We start from the raw sequence: 13,965 nt of genomic DNA, 5'->3' as shown, positions 1-13,965 counted from the left end.
GGGTTTGGACATCTGGGGTGCAGGGTGCTGTTGCACACTCGGTCTGGGGAGAAGGAAGGAGAAACGGGCTTGTGTGCAACCTGGTTTCACAGCCGGGATTGCCCTAGGGTCTCTGGAGCAGCCGGGCCTGCACACGGGCCCTGGAGAGAGGCCGGGAAGAAGTCAGCCCAGGGCACAGGCCCCTCAGCTCTCTGCTGGATCCCTCAGCTTTAGTTCTGGCTTCAGGGTCCCCAAGGAGCCAAACCAGGAGAGAAGGCATCAGTGCTGGCCCTTAGCCCAGGGCAGGGCCCGCCCAGTCCTGCCTCCTCTAGAGCAGACCCCACCCCTCAGAGCGCCTTTCCCACTGGCCACAGGGACCTCTGCCTGGGCCAGCCCCGCACACGCCTCCCGCTCAGAATCAGCAGAGCCAGGGGCTTCCCCAGGTCCTCCGACGCCTGCAAGACAGGATGGGGCCCGGGGGTCGCCTTCCCTCTCTGGGCCACAGCACAGGGTCCAGGCTTCCCAGCCTCCAGGGCTGAGCCCCAGCCAGGCCGGTGGGTGCGGGTGGGCGTCCACCACACAGGAGGGAGGCTGACCAGACCCTCAGAAGCCATGGCCGCCCTCTCTCCTGGGGAGCGAGGGGCTCTCCCCAGCCTGCCTTTTTCATAAGTTCTCTCTCATGAACCAGGTGATCAGAAGATTCCAGAGGAGCCCCGCAGGCGTGGCTCAGGGGTTGAGCATGGACTTATGAACCAGGAGGTCGGGATTCGATTCCCACTCAGAGCACAAGCCCAGGTTGTGGGCTCCATCCGTGTGGGGCCTGCAGGGGGCAGCCGATCAATGATTCTCTCTCATCACTGATGTTTCTGGGGAGAGCGGCTACAGCGTTTGGACAGGTTCAAGCCTTGGACTAATGAGAGCGCTCGGTCCTCTCGTGGCAAAGCCCTCCCAGCACCATGACAGCCAAAGGCTATGGTTATGACCTTGGCCTGATGGTCTGAGCCTGTGGCCACGTGGCTGAGTGATGTGGGCTGCAGGAGGTGCAGTAACAAAGCTTGATCAGATACATGTAATTGAGTGGATTCGAAACCCAGGAGAACGTTGTCACCACGCCCTTACTTTGCCTCGTGGAATCCGCGATAAAATAAGGACTCGGCTTGCAGGCCGTGGCGCTGTCGCTAGCTCTCCATCAGAGAGGACAGCGTCCCACCCAGACCCAGCTTTCTTCTCTTGTCCGTCTTTTCTCCATCCTTCACCGCCCCCTCTCAGGCTCCAGAACCTGGCTGAGCTGCTCGGCACAGTTTCTATCTCCCTCTCCCTTCCTCTCTGAAATTAATATAAAAAAAATTTTTAAAGAAGATTCTAGGGGAGTCCGGATCAAAAAGGGGAAAATTTGATAGCTACCTAGGAAGTTTTAACACAGCGGTTCTCAACGTGTGGGCCCCAGACCATTAGCGTCACAGCTCCTGGCACCTTGTTGGAAATGGAAATTCAACACAGACACTCAAACTCACACACACACACACAACCTCACACACACACACACACACACACACACTCACACACTCACACACACACACACACACACTCACACACACAGACACACACACACTCACACACACACATACACACACACACAACCTCACACACACACACACACTCACACACTCACACACACACACTCACACACACACACACACACACAAACACACACACACCCCTTTTCATCAACCCCAGAATCGCACACTGTGCCCATGAAGTCGTCTCTCCTTCCTCCCTCATTCCATCCCCTGTGAACACTGATCTGCTTTCTCTTTCTAAGGATCTGTCTGTTCTGGATCTCGCTCATCAGAGGAATCAAGCCCAGCTGGAGAGGCTCAGGGGTTGAGTATTGACCTGTGAACCAGGAGGTCATGGTTGGGTTCCCATCAGGGAACAGGCCTGAGTTGCTGGCTCCATCCCCAGTGTGGGGTGTGCAGGAGGCAGCTGGTCAGTAATTCTGTCTCATCAGTGATGTTTCTCTCTCTCCCTCTCCCTTCCTCTCTGAAATCAATAAAAATAGACATTTAAGAAAGAAAAGGAATCGAGGTGTGACTTTGGTGTTAGTCGGTTGAGAGGGACTGGTTGACAATCAATAAAATGTGTGACACGAATAGGACGTTCCTGAGAGGCAGGAGGCACTAGGAGCTCAGGAAACAGGAGCGGAAAGACCCTGAGGATGAAACGGGGAAGGAAAGCCCACCCAAGAGTGGGTGCAGCGCTGGTCCCCGGGGGACACCTGGCCCAGCCTGGAGGCCGCGGGCTGGGCCTGGGCCTGGGCCTGCTGGACTCCCCCGCCCAGTGTCCGCCTTCCAGGGAGCCCACTCCTGGGCGGGTCCGCATTTGCCTTTGGCTGCAGGGCTTCCTGCTCTTGTCAGGAGGGCTCCTGGGAGGAGCCTGGAGCAAAGGAATTCTGATGCTCTCTCCTCCCCCCTGGGCGCAGCCACCCCGAGGGGGGACCTGGGGTCTGACAGTGTCCAGGCTGCCCCTCCTCCGGTCGTGCTTGGGGGGCACACGCTCTGCATGGAGCTCAGCATGTCGGTCACAGAGCCAGGGACTGGCTCAGCCACAGTCTCTATCCAGGAGTCAACATCCGCCCCGGCTGGTGTGGCTCAGTGGATAGAGCGCCGGCCTGCAGACTAGAGGGTCCCGGGTTCCATTCCTTCAAGGGCACATGCCTGGGTTGCAGGCTCCTGCCTGGCCCAGGCCCTGGTTGGGGCTCCTGCAGGAGAAAACCAATCGATGTGTTTCTTTGACATCGATGTTTCTGTCTTTCCCTCTCTCTGCCACTCTCTCTAAAAATCAATGGGGAAAATAAATAAATAAAATAATATAAAGAGAGCGAGAGAGAGAGAAGAGAAAAATCAATGGAAAAATATCCTCGGGTGAGGGTTAAAAACCAACAAAAAAAGACTCAACATAAGCACATTATTGGGGAGAAACTCATTCTGCCTGAACTAGACCCGAGGCTATAATGGATTCTTTTTATTTGAGGAAGAGTTATTTTATTTTTTAATATTTTTATTGATTTCAGAGAGGATGGGAGAGGGAGAGAAACATCAGTGATGAGAATCATTGATCAGCTTCTCCTGCACGCCCCCTACTGGGCATCGAGCTGGCAACCTGGGCCTGTGCCCTTGACTGGAGTCGAATCTGGGCCCCTTCAGTCCGCAGGCTGACTCTCTAGCCCAGTGATGGCGAACCTTTTGAGCTCGGCGTGTCAGCATTTTGAAAAACCCTAACTTAACTCTGGTGCCGTGTCACGTATACAAATCTTTTTATATTTGCAACCATAATAAAACAAAGACATATCTTTGATATTTATATTATCTATATAAATGCCAGTTCACAAAGAAAAAGGAACCAAAAAGTGAGTTTGGGTGTCCCCTCTGACATGCATGTCAGGTTTGCCATCACTGCTCTCGCCACTGAGCCAATCCAGCCAGGGCTTGATTTTTTTTTTAAAATAAATCCTTTATTGTTGAAAGTGTTAGGTATGTCTCCTTCCCCATCGACCTGTCCCAGCCCCTGCGGTCTGTGTCCACTGGTTCTGCCCATGTGCAGGCACACAGTCCTTGGGTTGCTCTCTACAATGGATTCTCAGCTCCATCCTTTATCGATTCCAACCCCTTCCCCAGGAGCAGCCCCTGCAGGTCTAAGAGGCTCCCCTGCTGGGGCTGCGCAGCCCCTTCCCTCTCAGCACCGGGCTCTGGTGCTCCCTGGGCCCTGGTGGTCCCAGGGCTCTGGTGCTCCCTGGGCTCTGGTGCTCCCTGGGCTCTGGTGCTCCCTGGGCACTGGTGGTCCGTGAGGCCGAAAGGCGGGCGCCCGCGGCGGTCAGCGGTGTGGCCCTGGGCCGCTCCTCCCGGGAGGCTGGTTGCTGAGCACAGGTTGCAGGTGATCCGCGTGGGATGCCCTGAGGGTTCTCCCAGGTGGGGGGCGCGGCACGGAGTCCCCGGTTCAGGGTGTCCCCCTGCTCCTCAGGGAGCAGCGATGTCAGCGCCTCCGGTCGTGGGGCCGAGGGCTTGCGGGAGTCTGATGGCTCCTCCCTGGTGGGTCCCCATCGTGAGGAGCCCCACAGGCCGAGGGAGTCACGGCAGGTTAGTGGGTGCTTCTGGGGTGCCCCCTGCACTCCTTCATCCCCCTTCACTCCAACCCTCCCCCCCCCACACATGAGTAACAGGAACCTCAGCAGAAGGGCCTCTCTAGGCCGGGAGGCCATGTTCGGGCGGGTCCGGTTCTGCAGGACCATCTCCTGGAGGCGCCCAGAGCCCGATGGGGGGAGAGGGGGGAGGCGCCAGGCTCTTGTTTCTTTCCTCCTCACCTGAGGGTGTTGCTTATTGATTTTATTTATTTATTTTAATGTATTTTAATTGATTTCAGAGAGAAGGGAGGAGAGATAGAAACGTCAGTGATGAGAGAGAATCACTGATCGGCTGCCTCCTGCACGCCCCCCACTGGGGATCAAGCCCACCACCCGGGCCTGTGCCCTGACCTGGAATCCAATGGCCACCTCCTGGTTCACAGGTTAGTGCTCAACCACTGAGCACCCTGGCCTTAATCCTCACCCAGGGATGTTTTATTTTTATTGATTTTTAGAGAGAGAGAGAGAGAGAGGACCCTCAATGTGAGCGAGAACATTGACGTGTTGGCTCCCAAATGCTCCCCAACCAGGGATGGACCTGAGAGCAGGGATGTGCCTGACGGGGAAGGAACCGAACCCTTTGGGTCCAGGACGATGCTCCAATCACCTGAGCCACCGCCCAAGCCCCCTAACCCCCCCCCCCTCCCCGATTTACTGATTTTCAGGAAAAGAGACACACAGCCGCACGGGCTTCACTGCGGGAGCGAGAGGAGACGCAAGTGACAGTGACGCCTGAGGAGGTGCCTTTCCCAGATTTTATTGGTCAGAGCGCAGAGGCCGGGGCCAGGGCCAAATAGACCTCAGGGCTCTTGCTCAGGGGAACGTTTGGAGAAAAACCTCTTGATTCCCTTGCCAGCTTTCTCGAGCCCTCTCCCAATCGGGCGTCTATGTTTCACAGTGAATTTGATAACCTCAAGCCAGGGGTTCAAGACGTTCTTGATCTGTGCACGGGGAGGAAACGGGCTCCATGTGGGGCTGGGCCAGGGTCAGGAGCCCCCACCTGCACCCCCTTCCCGGGCCAGCGAGGCACCTTGGGGGCCGGCTCTCCCTCTGCCTGTGACCTTGGAGCCTGTGGTGGAGCCCCCACCCCTTAAACAGATGGGGAAACTGAGGCCCAGAGATGGCTAGTGGCTTCCCCAGGTCCCAGGGCCCATCCAGCAAAGCCGAGGCGGAGCCGGGCTGAAAGCTCATCAGCGCAGTGAGCGGCTCCCCAGCCTCAGCAGGAACCTTCTGGAAGGTGGCTGCATGCCCCCTGCTGGGCCTCACCCGGAGTCTGAGGCTGCAGGTCGGGGTGTGGGTGGGGGGGGCGGGCGGGGAGGGGGCCTTTCTAACAGGCTCCTGGGCAGGGACCCCACTCAGATCCAGGCTGGGGCTGGGGGAGGAGGGGCAGGGGGCTCCCTGGGCCCAGGACGCTCCAGGGCCACACCCATCGGCCCCCAGGTCTCAGAAGGGGCCGCTCACCTCCTCGCAGACGACGTCATTGTAGCCGGTGTCCTGGTCCAGGGTGACGGTCCCCGCGCACTCCTTCACCAGCTGCAAGGGCGCAGGTCACACCTCCACCCGGAGCTGAGCCCTCCCGGCCGCCCCGTCCCTGGGAATGGGCCCCGACGCCTCCTGTCCAGCATCTCGGGGCGCCCCAGCCCCCAGCTCACCCCGTTCTCCTTGAAGGCACACTGCTCGGGGGGCTGCCGCGTCGTCCTGGGGCACACAGTCTCCTTCAGGGTGAAGCTCACGGGCTTCGGGGTGTCTGGGTTCAGGACCTGGCGGGAGAGAAAGTGGGGAGACCAGGGCTGGGCCTCTGCTTGCTCCCCTGGTCTCACCCGCCCCGCCCCCTCCAAAGAGAACAGCCTTCAGCAGCCCCTGCCCTGTCCCTGGCGCTGGTTTGGTGCTGGGTGTGGGCAGGGGGAGAGGGCAGAGCCCGCCCAGCTCCAAGGGGACCCGGGGCGCAGGGCCTCCTGGGGCCTCCTGTGTGGGAGGCAGATGAGCACAGGACACTCAGAGCAGGGCCGTGTCCTGGTCCGTTTGGCTCAGGGCACCTTCAGTCCTGGGTTCAATTCCTGGGCAAGGGCACAGGCCCTGGCTGCAGGCTCATTCCCCAGAAGGGGGCGTGCAGGAGTCAGCCGATCAATGAATCTCATCATGGATGTCTCTATCTGCTTCCCTCTTCCTTCCTCCCTGAAATCAATAAAAGTCTATTTATCCCTGGCCGGTGTTGCTCAGTGGGTTTGCTCATGCACGAGGCAACCATAGATGTGTCTCTCACATCGATATTTCTCTCCGTCTTTCCCTCTCTCTTCCACTGTCTCTAAAAATCAATGGAGAAATATCCTCGGGTGAGTATTTTAAACTAATAATAATAATAAAATGAAAACAAAAATAGATTTAAATAAATAAATAAATAAATAAAGCAGGGAGTCACACCCCAGCCCCGATGGCCTGCTCTCCCCTGGGACCCCAGAAGCCCTGATGCCTGAGTGGGGAGTCGGGGGGACCTCTTTGCACAGAATAGATTGGCAGGGGGGAGGGGCCTCTGGGAGGTGCCCTGGAGGAGGGGGGACCCCTGGAGGGAGCAGCCTCCCTGAGGGCGGCCAGGCAGAAGCCAAGGGTGTGGCAGGAGGCCAGAGCAGAGCCCCTCCCACCCCCCACTCACGCCCTGGGGCTGCGGGTCCTGCTGCAGGAGGCGGTAGAGGCTGGCCTCCCGGGAGCGCTGGTTGAAGCCCTGCACAGCCAGGCGCACGGCCTCCTGGTAGCTCAGGGCCCGGGCGGCGGCCGGAGGCCAGGGCATGGCCAGGCCCAGCAGCAGCAGCAGCAGCGGCCAGCGCCCCCAGCACAGGCGGCTCCTCTGGGTCTCCATGTCCCCGAGTGGAGTCCCCCCCAACACGCAGGGCCCCCTTTATGCAGCCCGGCCGCGCCCCCCCGGCCCGGGCCCCGGCTGCTGAGCTTGCCTCAGCTCCCTGTTGCCTCACAGGCTGCTGCTCGGTGGGCGAGGTCGTTCCAGGGCAACGTGAAGAAATGGTTTCCCCATGTCCCACCTGCTCCTTCTTCCTCCTGGGACACTTCCCCTCTCCCCACCCCATCCCCCGCCTGGCTCCTGCACCCCCTTCCTTCCTCCCCTCTGAATGCAGCCTCAAGCTCCAGACACCACCGCCTCCAAGCTCCAGGCTCCAGCCATGGCTGCCCTCTGTTCTGGGGAGCGAGGTGGCTCTCCCCAGCCTCCAGGTTGAGCCCTAGCCAGGCCGATGTGTGCATGTGGGCGGCAGCCACACAGGAGGGAGGCTGACCAGACCCTCAGAAGCCATGGCCGCCCTCTCTCCTGGGGAGTGAGGGGGCTCGCCCCAGCCTGCCTTTTTCAGGGTTTGATTCCTACTCAGACCAGGGTCACGTTCCTCACCATAATCACCATCGTCACCACCCTCACCATCCTCACCATCCTCACCATCGTCACCATCGTCACCATCGTCACCATCGTCACCATCGTCACCATCGTCACCATTGTCATGGGGATCCTATGGCTGCTGATGACCCATTTCACCACCACCCTGTTCAGGAGCCCCGTTACCCTTCGCTGGCATCTGGGCCTGTGTGTGTGTGTGTGTGTGTGTGTGTGTGTGTGTGTTTATTGATTAAAGATAGGAAGGGAGAGAGGGAGAGAGAGAGAGAAACATCAATGATAAGAGAGAATCATGGAACAGCTGCCTCCTTCACGCCCCAAACTTGAGATTGAGCCTGCAACCTGGGCCTGTGCCCTGACCAGGAATGGAACTGTGACCTCCTGGTTCATAGTTCCACACTCAACCTCGGAGCCAACCCCGGCAGGGCCTGGAGCCTCCTTGCTCCCATTGCCCTCCCCCAGCCCTGCAGGCCCGAGGCGCCAGGCTGCTGCATACACCCCACCACTCCTCCCCGAGCCCTCCTGCTCTCTCCCCTCTGCCTGACATGCCCGGCCACCAACCAACCCTCCCTGACCTCCAGCCGGACGGGGCCACCGTCTCCTCTTTGCTCCCAGCCTTCGGGACGTCACTTCCCATTTGATCCCAGATGAGCCCGGTCAGTGCTCTAGTGGAGACAGGCCCCGGCGGCTGCAGGGAGAGAGCACCTGGGAGAGGAGAGGCCAGCGTGCCAGGGGCCCAGCGGCAGCATGGACATGCAGGCCAGCTCCCCTGGGAGTGGCCGTGCAGCCAGGAGGCCTGGGGTCGCTGCTGGCCTCTTGGCCTGGGGGCCTCTTGGGTTTGGACATCTGGGGTGCAGGGTGCTGTTGCGCACTCGGCCTGGGGAGAAGGAAGGAGAAATGGGCTTGTGTGCAACCTGATTTCACAGCCGGGATTGCCCCAGGGGCTCTGGACCAGCCGGGCCTGCACACGGGCCCTGGAGAGAGGCCGGGAGGAAGTCAGCCCAGGACACCGGCCCCTCAGCTCTCTCCTGGATCCCTCAGCTTTAGTTCTGTCTTCAGGGTCCCCAAGGAGCCAAACCAGGAGAGGACAAGGCATCAGTGCTGGCCCTTAGCCCAGGGCAGGGCCCGCCCAGGCCTGCCTCCTCTAGGGCAGACCCCAGCCCTCAGAGCGCCTTTCCCACTGGCCACAGGGACCTCTGCCTGGGCCAGCCCCGCACACGCCTCCCGCTCAGAATCAGCAGAGCCAGGGGCTTCCCCAGGTCCTCCGATGCCTGCAAGTCAGGACGGGGCCCGGGGGTCGCCTTCCCTCTCTGGGCCACAGCACAGGGTCCAGGCTTCCCAGGCTCCAGGGCTGAGCCCCAGCCAGGCGGGTGGGTGCTAGTGGGCGTCAACCACACAGGAGGGAGGCTGACCAGACCCTCAGAAGCCATGGCTGCCCTCTCTCTTGGGGAGCGAGGGGCTCTCCCCAGCCTACCTTTTTCATAAGTTCTCTCTCATGAACCCGGTGATCAGAAGATTCCGGGGGAGCGCAGCCGGCGTGGCTCAGGGGTTGAGCATGGACTTATGAACCAGGAGGTCAGGGTTCGATTCCCACTCAGAGCACAAGCCCAGGTTGTGGGCTCCATCCGTGTGGGGCCTGCAGGGGGCAGGCGATCAATGATTCTCTCTCATCACTGATGTTTCTGGGGAGAGCGGCTACAGCGTTTGGACAGGTTCAAGCCTCGGACTAATGAGAGGGCTCGGTCCTCTCCTGGCAAAGCCCTCCCGGCACCATGACAGCCAAAGGCTGTGGTTGTGAGCTTGACCTGATGGCCCGAACCTGTGGCCACGTGGCTGAGTGATGTGGGCTGCGGGAGGGGCAGTAACTAAGCTTGATCAGGCGCCTGTAACTGAGTGGATTCAAAACCCGAGAGAATGTTGTCACCACGCCCTTACTTTGCCTGGTGGAATCTGTGATAAAATAAGGACTCGGCTTGAGGCCGTGGCGCTGTCGCTAGCTCTCCATCAGAGAGGACAGCGTCCCACCCAGACCCAGCTTTCTTCTCTTGTCTGTCTTTTCTCCATCCTTCACCGCCCCCTCTCAGGCCCCCGAAGCTGGCTGAGCTGCTGGGCACATTTTCTATCTCCCTCTCCCTTCCTCTCTGAAATTAATATAAAAAAATTTTTTAAAGAAGATTCTAGGGGAGTCCAGATCAAAAAGGGGAAATCCCTCAGCTCCAAGAAGCTTTAACAGCGGTTCTCAACGTGTGTGCCCCAGATCATTAGTGTCACAGCTCCTGGGAACTTGTTGGAAATGGAAATTCAACACACACACACTCACACACACACACACACACACACACACTCACACTCACACACACCCCTTTTCATGAGCCTAGAATCACACCCTGTGCCCATGAAGTTATCTCTCCTCCTCCCTCCTTCCATCTCCTGTGACCACTGATCTGCTTTCTATTTCTAAGGATCTGTCTGTTCTGGATCTCGCTCATCAGAGGAATCAAGCCCAGCTGGGGAGGCTCAGGGGTTGAGTATTGTCCTGTGAACCAGGAGGTCATGGTTGGGTTCCCATCAGGGCACAGGCCTGGGTTGCTGGCTCCATCCCCAGTGTGGGGCCTGCAGGAGGCAGCTGGTTAGTAATTCTGTCTCATCACTGATGTTTCTCTCTCTCTCCCTCTCCCATCCTCTATGAAATCAATAAAAATATAGCCCTTCTAATAATAGACAAACATGTTAATTGACCGTACCTTCGCTACGCTTCCCATCAGCTAATCAGGATGATATGCAAATTAACTGCCAACAAAGATGGCGGTTAATTTGCATACATAGGTGCAATGCTGGGAGGTGAAAGGGGAAGGACGGACAAGCCACCTGCTGCTGATGGTGATCAGAAACCCAGGCAGCAGACAAGAGCCTGGTGGCAGGGCAAGGTGGCCTCTGGGGCGGGGCGGGGGGGGCGACTTTGCCCTGCCTCCTGGCCCGTGATCGGAGAACTGGGGCTGCCTTTGCCTGCCCCCAGCCCGTGATCCGAGAACCGGGGCCGTCTTTGCCCTCCCCCGGCCGGTGATTGGAGAAGTACCTGTATTTTTTTTTTCCAAAGTACCTGTATTTTTAATAATTTCTTGTCATGGTAAAAGAATTTTACATGATGATCACAGGGTGGTGGGGTGAGGAGAAGGAGCAGCAGAACTATCCAACAAACAAAAAGGGAAACAGAAGTGCATGGTGGAAGGGATTTGAAGAGTAGGTAGGGGCATTGTCCAACTAAAATGCAATTGGTTTGTTACTGAGTACAATTCATGGGAAGACTGCATCCTGACTCCTTCTCTATACAGCATATTGGGAGAAAAAATGGTGCATCCCGGTGGAAATATGATCAGGGGTTGGAAGACAGACAGGGAAAGAAGAAGTCAGAAATAGTCACTGAGGGAGTCACTGGCTGGCTGGCTGCAAATACTGACTCTCCAGTAGTGATAGAATAAAAAAGTGGGGAATATCTCTGGAAGATTCAAGAGATAGGGGGCAACTCTTCTATGGTTTTGACTTGCCCAGCAGATTTCCACATATACACGTGTACATGCCTATGTTTGCATGGACACACATATACACATAACTGACTGCCCTCCCTGGAAGCATAAAAGAAGAAGAAGCCGCCAGAAGACGAAGCCGCCCACCTTTGGTCCAGGTGCCAGTGCCTGCGGCCAGCTGCAGCCCAGGAGACGGACAAGCCACCTGCCCGAGGTCCCAGGCTGCAGCCACCCGGAGAAGCTGCCAGCCCTGTGGTCCAGGGTGCCAGCACCTGTGGCCAGGGAAATAGGTTCCCTCTTCTCCTACCGCAGTCATTACTTCAATGTTCCCCTTCTGAATAGCTCTCCTGTGCTGCAACCCAACCCCACTTTTCATCGGAAGGATACGGAACAGAGAGAGCAGTGTTAAAAGCTTACATTTTTAAGCCGTTAGGTTGGTACTTAAACATATAAATGGAAAACTAGAGTCCTTAAGGTAACAAAGGCTACAAAGGACAGGGACAGCGCATGACCTATTATATCCAGCAATCCATATGGGGACTGAAAACTTTGCAATGATGACAATTAGTGAAGATATGAATCAACTAAACATAGTTGACAAGGACAATTCTTCCATGTTTGAAAATATCTACATCAAATCTGTTTAAGTAGATTTTCATCTGCATAATCTAACACATTCTGACAACACCACCACCACCAATGTGTTCAGTGCTGTGCCGATAAATGTTTAATAACTGAGGGACCCCCCCACCCGAGTGCACAAATTTTTGTGCACCGGGCTACTAGTATTGAAGAAATAAAAGCAGCCGAACCGGTTTGGCTCAGTGGAGAGAGCGTCGCCAGCGGACTGAAGGGTCCCGGGTTCGATTCTGGTCAAGGGCATGTACCTTGGCTGCAGGCACATCCCCAGTAGGGAGGCAGCTGATCGATGTTTCTCTCTCATCGATGTTTCTAACTCTCTATCCCTCTCCCTTCCTCTCTGTAAAAAAATCAATGAAATGTATTTTTTTTTAAAGAAATAAAAGGAATTGAGGTGTGACTTTGGTGTTAGTCGGTTGAGAGGGACTGGTTGACGATCAATAAAATGTGTGACAGGAATAGGATGTTCCTGAGAGGCAGGAGGCACTAGGAGCTCAGGAAACAGGAGCGGAGAGACCCTGAGGATGAAACGGGGAAGGGAAAGCCGACCCAACAGTGGGTGCAGGGCTGGTCCCCGGGGACACCTGGCCCAGCCTGGAGGCCGCGGGCTGGGCCTGGGCCTGCTGGACTCCCCCGCCCAGTGTCCGCCTTCCAGGGAGCCCACTCCTGGGCGGGTCCACAATTGCCTTTGGCTGCAGGGCTTCCTGCTCTTGTCAGGAGGGTTCCTGGGAGGAGCCTGGAGCAAAGGAATCCTGATGCTCTCTCCTCCCCCCTGGGCGCAGCCACCCCGAGGGGGAACCTGGGGTCTGACAGTGTCCAAGGCTGCCCCCCCTCCGGTCGTGCTTGGGGGGCACATGCTCTGCATGGAGCTCAGCACGTCGATCACAGAGCCAGGGACTGGCTCAGCCACAGCCTCTATCCAGGAGTCAACATCCGCCCCGGCCGGTGTGGCTCAGTGGATAGAGCGTCCACCTGCAGACCAGAGGGTCCCGGGTTCCATTCCTTCAAGGGCACATGCCTGGGTTGCAGGCTCCTGCCTGGCCCAGGCCCTGGTTGGGGCTCGTGCAGGAGACAACCAATCGATGTGTTTCTTTGACATCGATGTTTCTGTCTTTCCCTCTGTCTGCCACTCTCTCTAAAAATCAATGGGGAAAATAAATAAATAAAATAATATAAAGAGAGAGAGAGAGAGAGAGAGAGAGAGAGAGAGAGAAGAGAAAAATCAATGGAAAAATATCTTCCGGTGAGGATTAAAAAACAAATAAAAAAGACTCAAGTATACTATTCAGAGAAACTCATTTTGCCTGAACTAGACCCGAGGCTATAATGGATTCTTTTTTATTTTAGGAAGAGTTATTTTACTTTTTTTTAAAAATATATTTTATTGATTTTTTACGGAGAGGAAGGGAGAGAGATAGATAGTTAGAAACATCGATCAGCTGCCTCCTGCCCATCTCCCACTGGGGATGTGCCCGCAACCCAGGTACATGCCCTTGACTGGAATCGAACCTGGGACCCCTCAGTCCGCAGGCCGACGCTCTATCCACAAAGCCAAACCGGTTTCGGCGAGTTATTTTACTTTTTAACATTTTTATTGAGTTCAGAGAGGAAGGGAGAGGGAGAGAAACATCAGTGATGAGAGAGAATCATTAACCGGCTGCCTCCTGAACGCCTCCTACTGGGCATCGAGCCTGCAACCTGGGCCTGTGCCCTTGACAGGAGTTGAATCTGGGTCCCTTCAGTCCCCAGGCTGACGCTCTAGCCACTGAGCCAAACCAGACAGTGCTTGATCCTTTTTTAAAATAAATCCTTCATTGTTGAAAGTGTTACATGTGTCTCCTTCCCCATCGCCCGGTCCCAGCCCCTGCGGTCAGTGTCCATTGGCTCTGCCATGTGCAGGCACACAGTCCTTCCCCTGTTCCAGGCCAGTGCCCCGTGGTGCTCAGCGGTCTGGCCCTGGGCCGCTCCTCCCGGGGAGGCTGGTTGCTGAGCACAGGTTGCAGGTGATCCGCGTGGGATGCCCTGAGGGCTCTCCCTGGTGGGGGGCGCGGCACGGAGTCCCCGGTTCAGGGTGTCCCCCTGCTCCTCAGGGAGCAGCGATGTCAGCGCCTCCCGGTCGTGGGCCTGAGAGCCTGCGGGAGTCTGATGGCTCCTCCCTGGTGGGTCCCCATCGTGAGGAGCCCCACAGGCCGCGGGAGTCACGGCAGGTTAGTGGGTGCTTCTGGGGTGCCCCCTGCACTCCTTCATCCCCC

General features: G+C 57.1%; 1 protein-coding gene across 1 annotated transcript; it reads right to left on the bottom strand.

The window, feature by feature from the left end:
- Nucleotides 1–4,938: 4,938 nt before the first annotated feature.
- Nucleotides 4,939–7,013, bottom strand: LOC138992425 (protegrin-2-like). Its single transcript, XM_070391204.1, has 4 exons — nt 6,810–7,013; nt 5,812–5,919; nt 5,621–5,692; nt 4,939–5,100 (listed from the first exon to the last, which is right to left on the bottom strand). The coding sequence occupies exons 1-4, from the start codon at nt 7,011–7,013 to the stop codon at nt 4,960–4,962; spliced, it is 525 nt and encodes a 174-aa protein (XP_070247305.1). The 3' UTR covers nt 4,939–4,959.
- Between the last annotated feature and the right edge of the window lie 6,952 nt (nt 7,014–13,965).

Source organism: Myotis yumanensis, unplaced genomic scaffold, assembly GCF_028538775.1.
Source record: "Myotis yumanensis isolate MYYU_CA2020_CCGP unplaced genomic scaffold, mMyoYum1.0.hap1 SCAF_14, whole genome shotgun sequence".
Taxonomy (NCBI): Eukaryota; Metazoa; Chordata; class Mammalia; order Chiroptera; family Vespertilionidae; genus Myotis; species Myotis yumanensis.
This window is presented reverse-complemented; position numbering and strand designations above follow the sequence as displayed.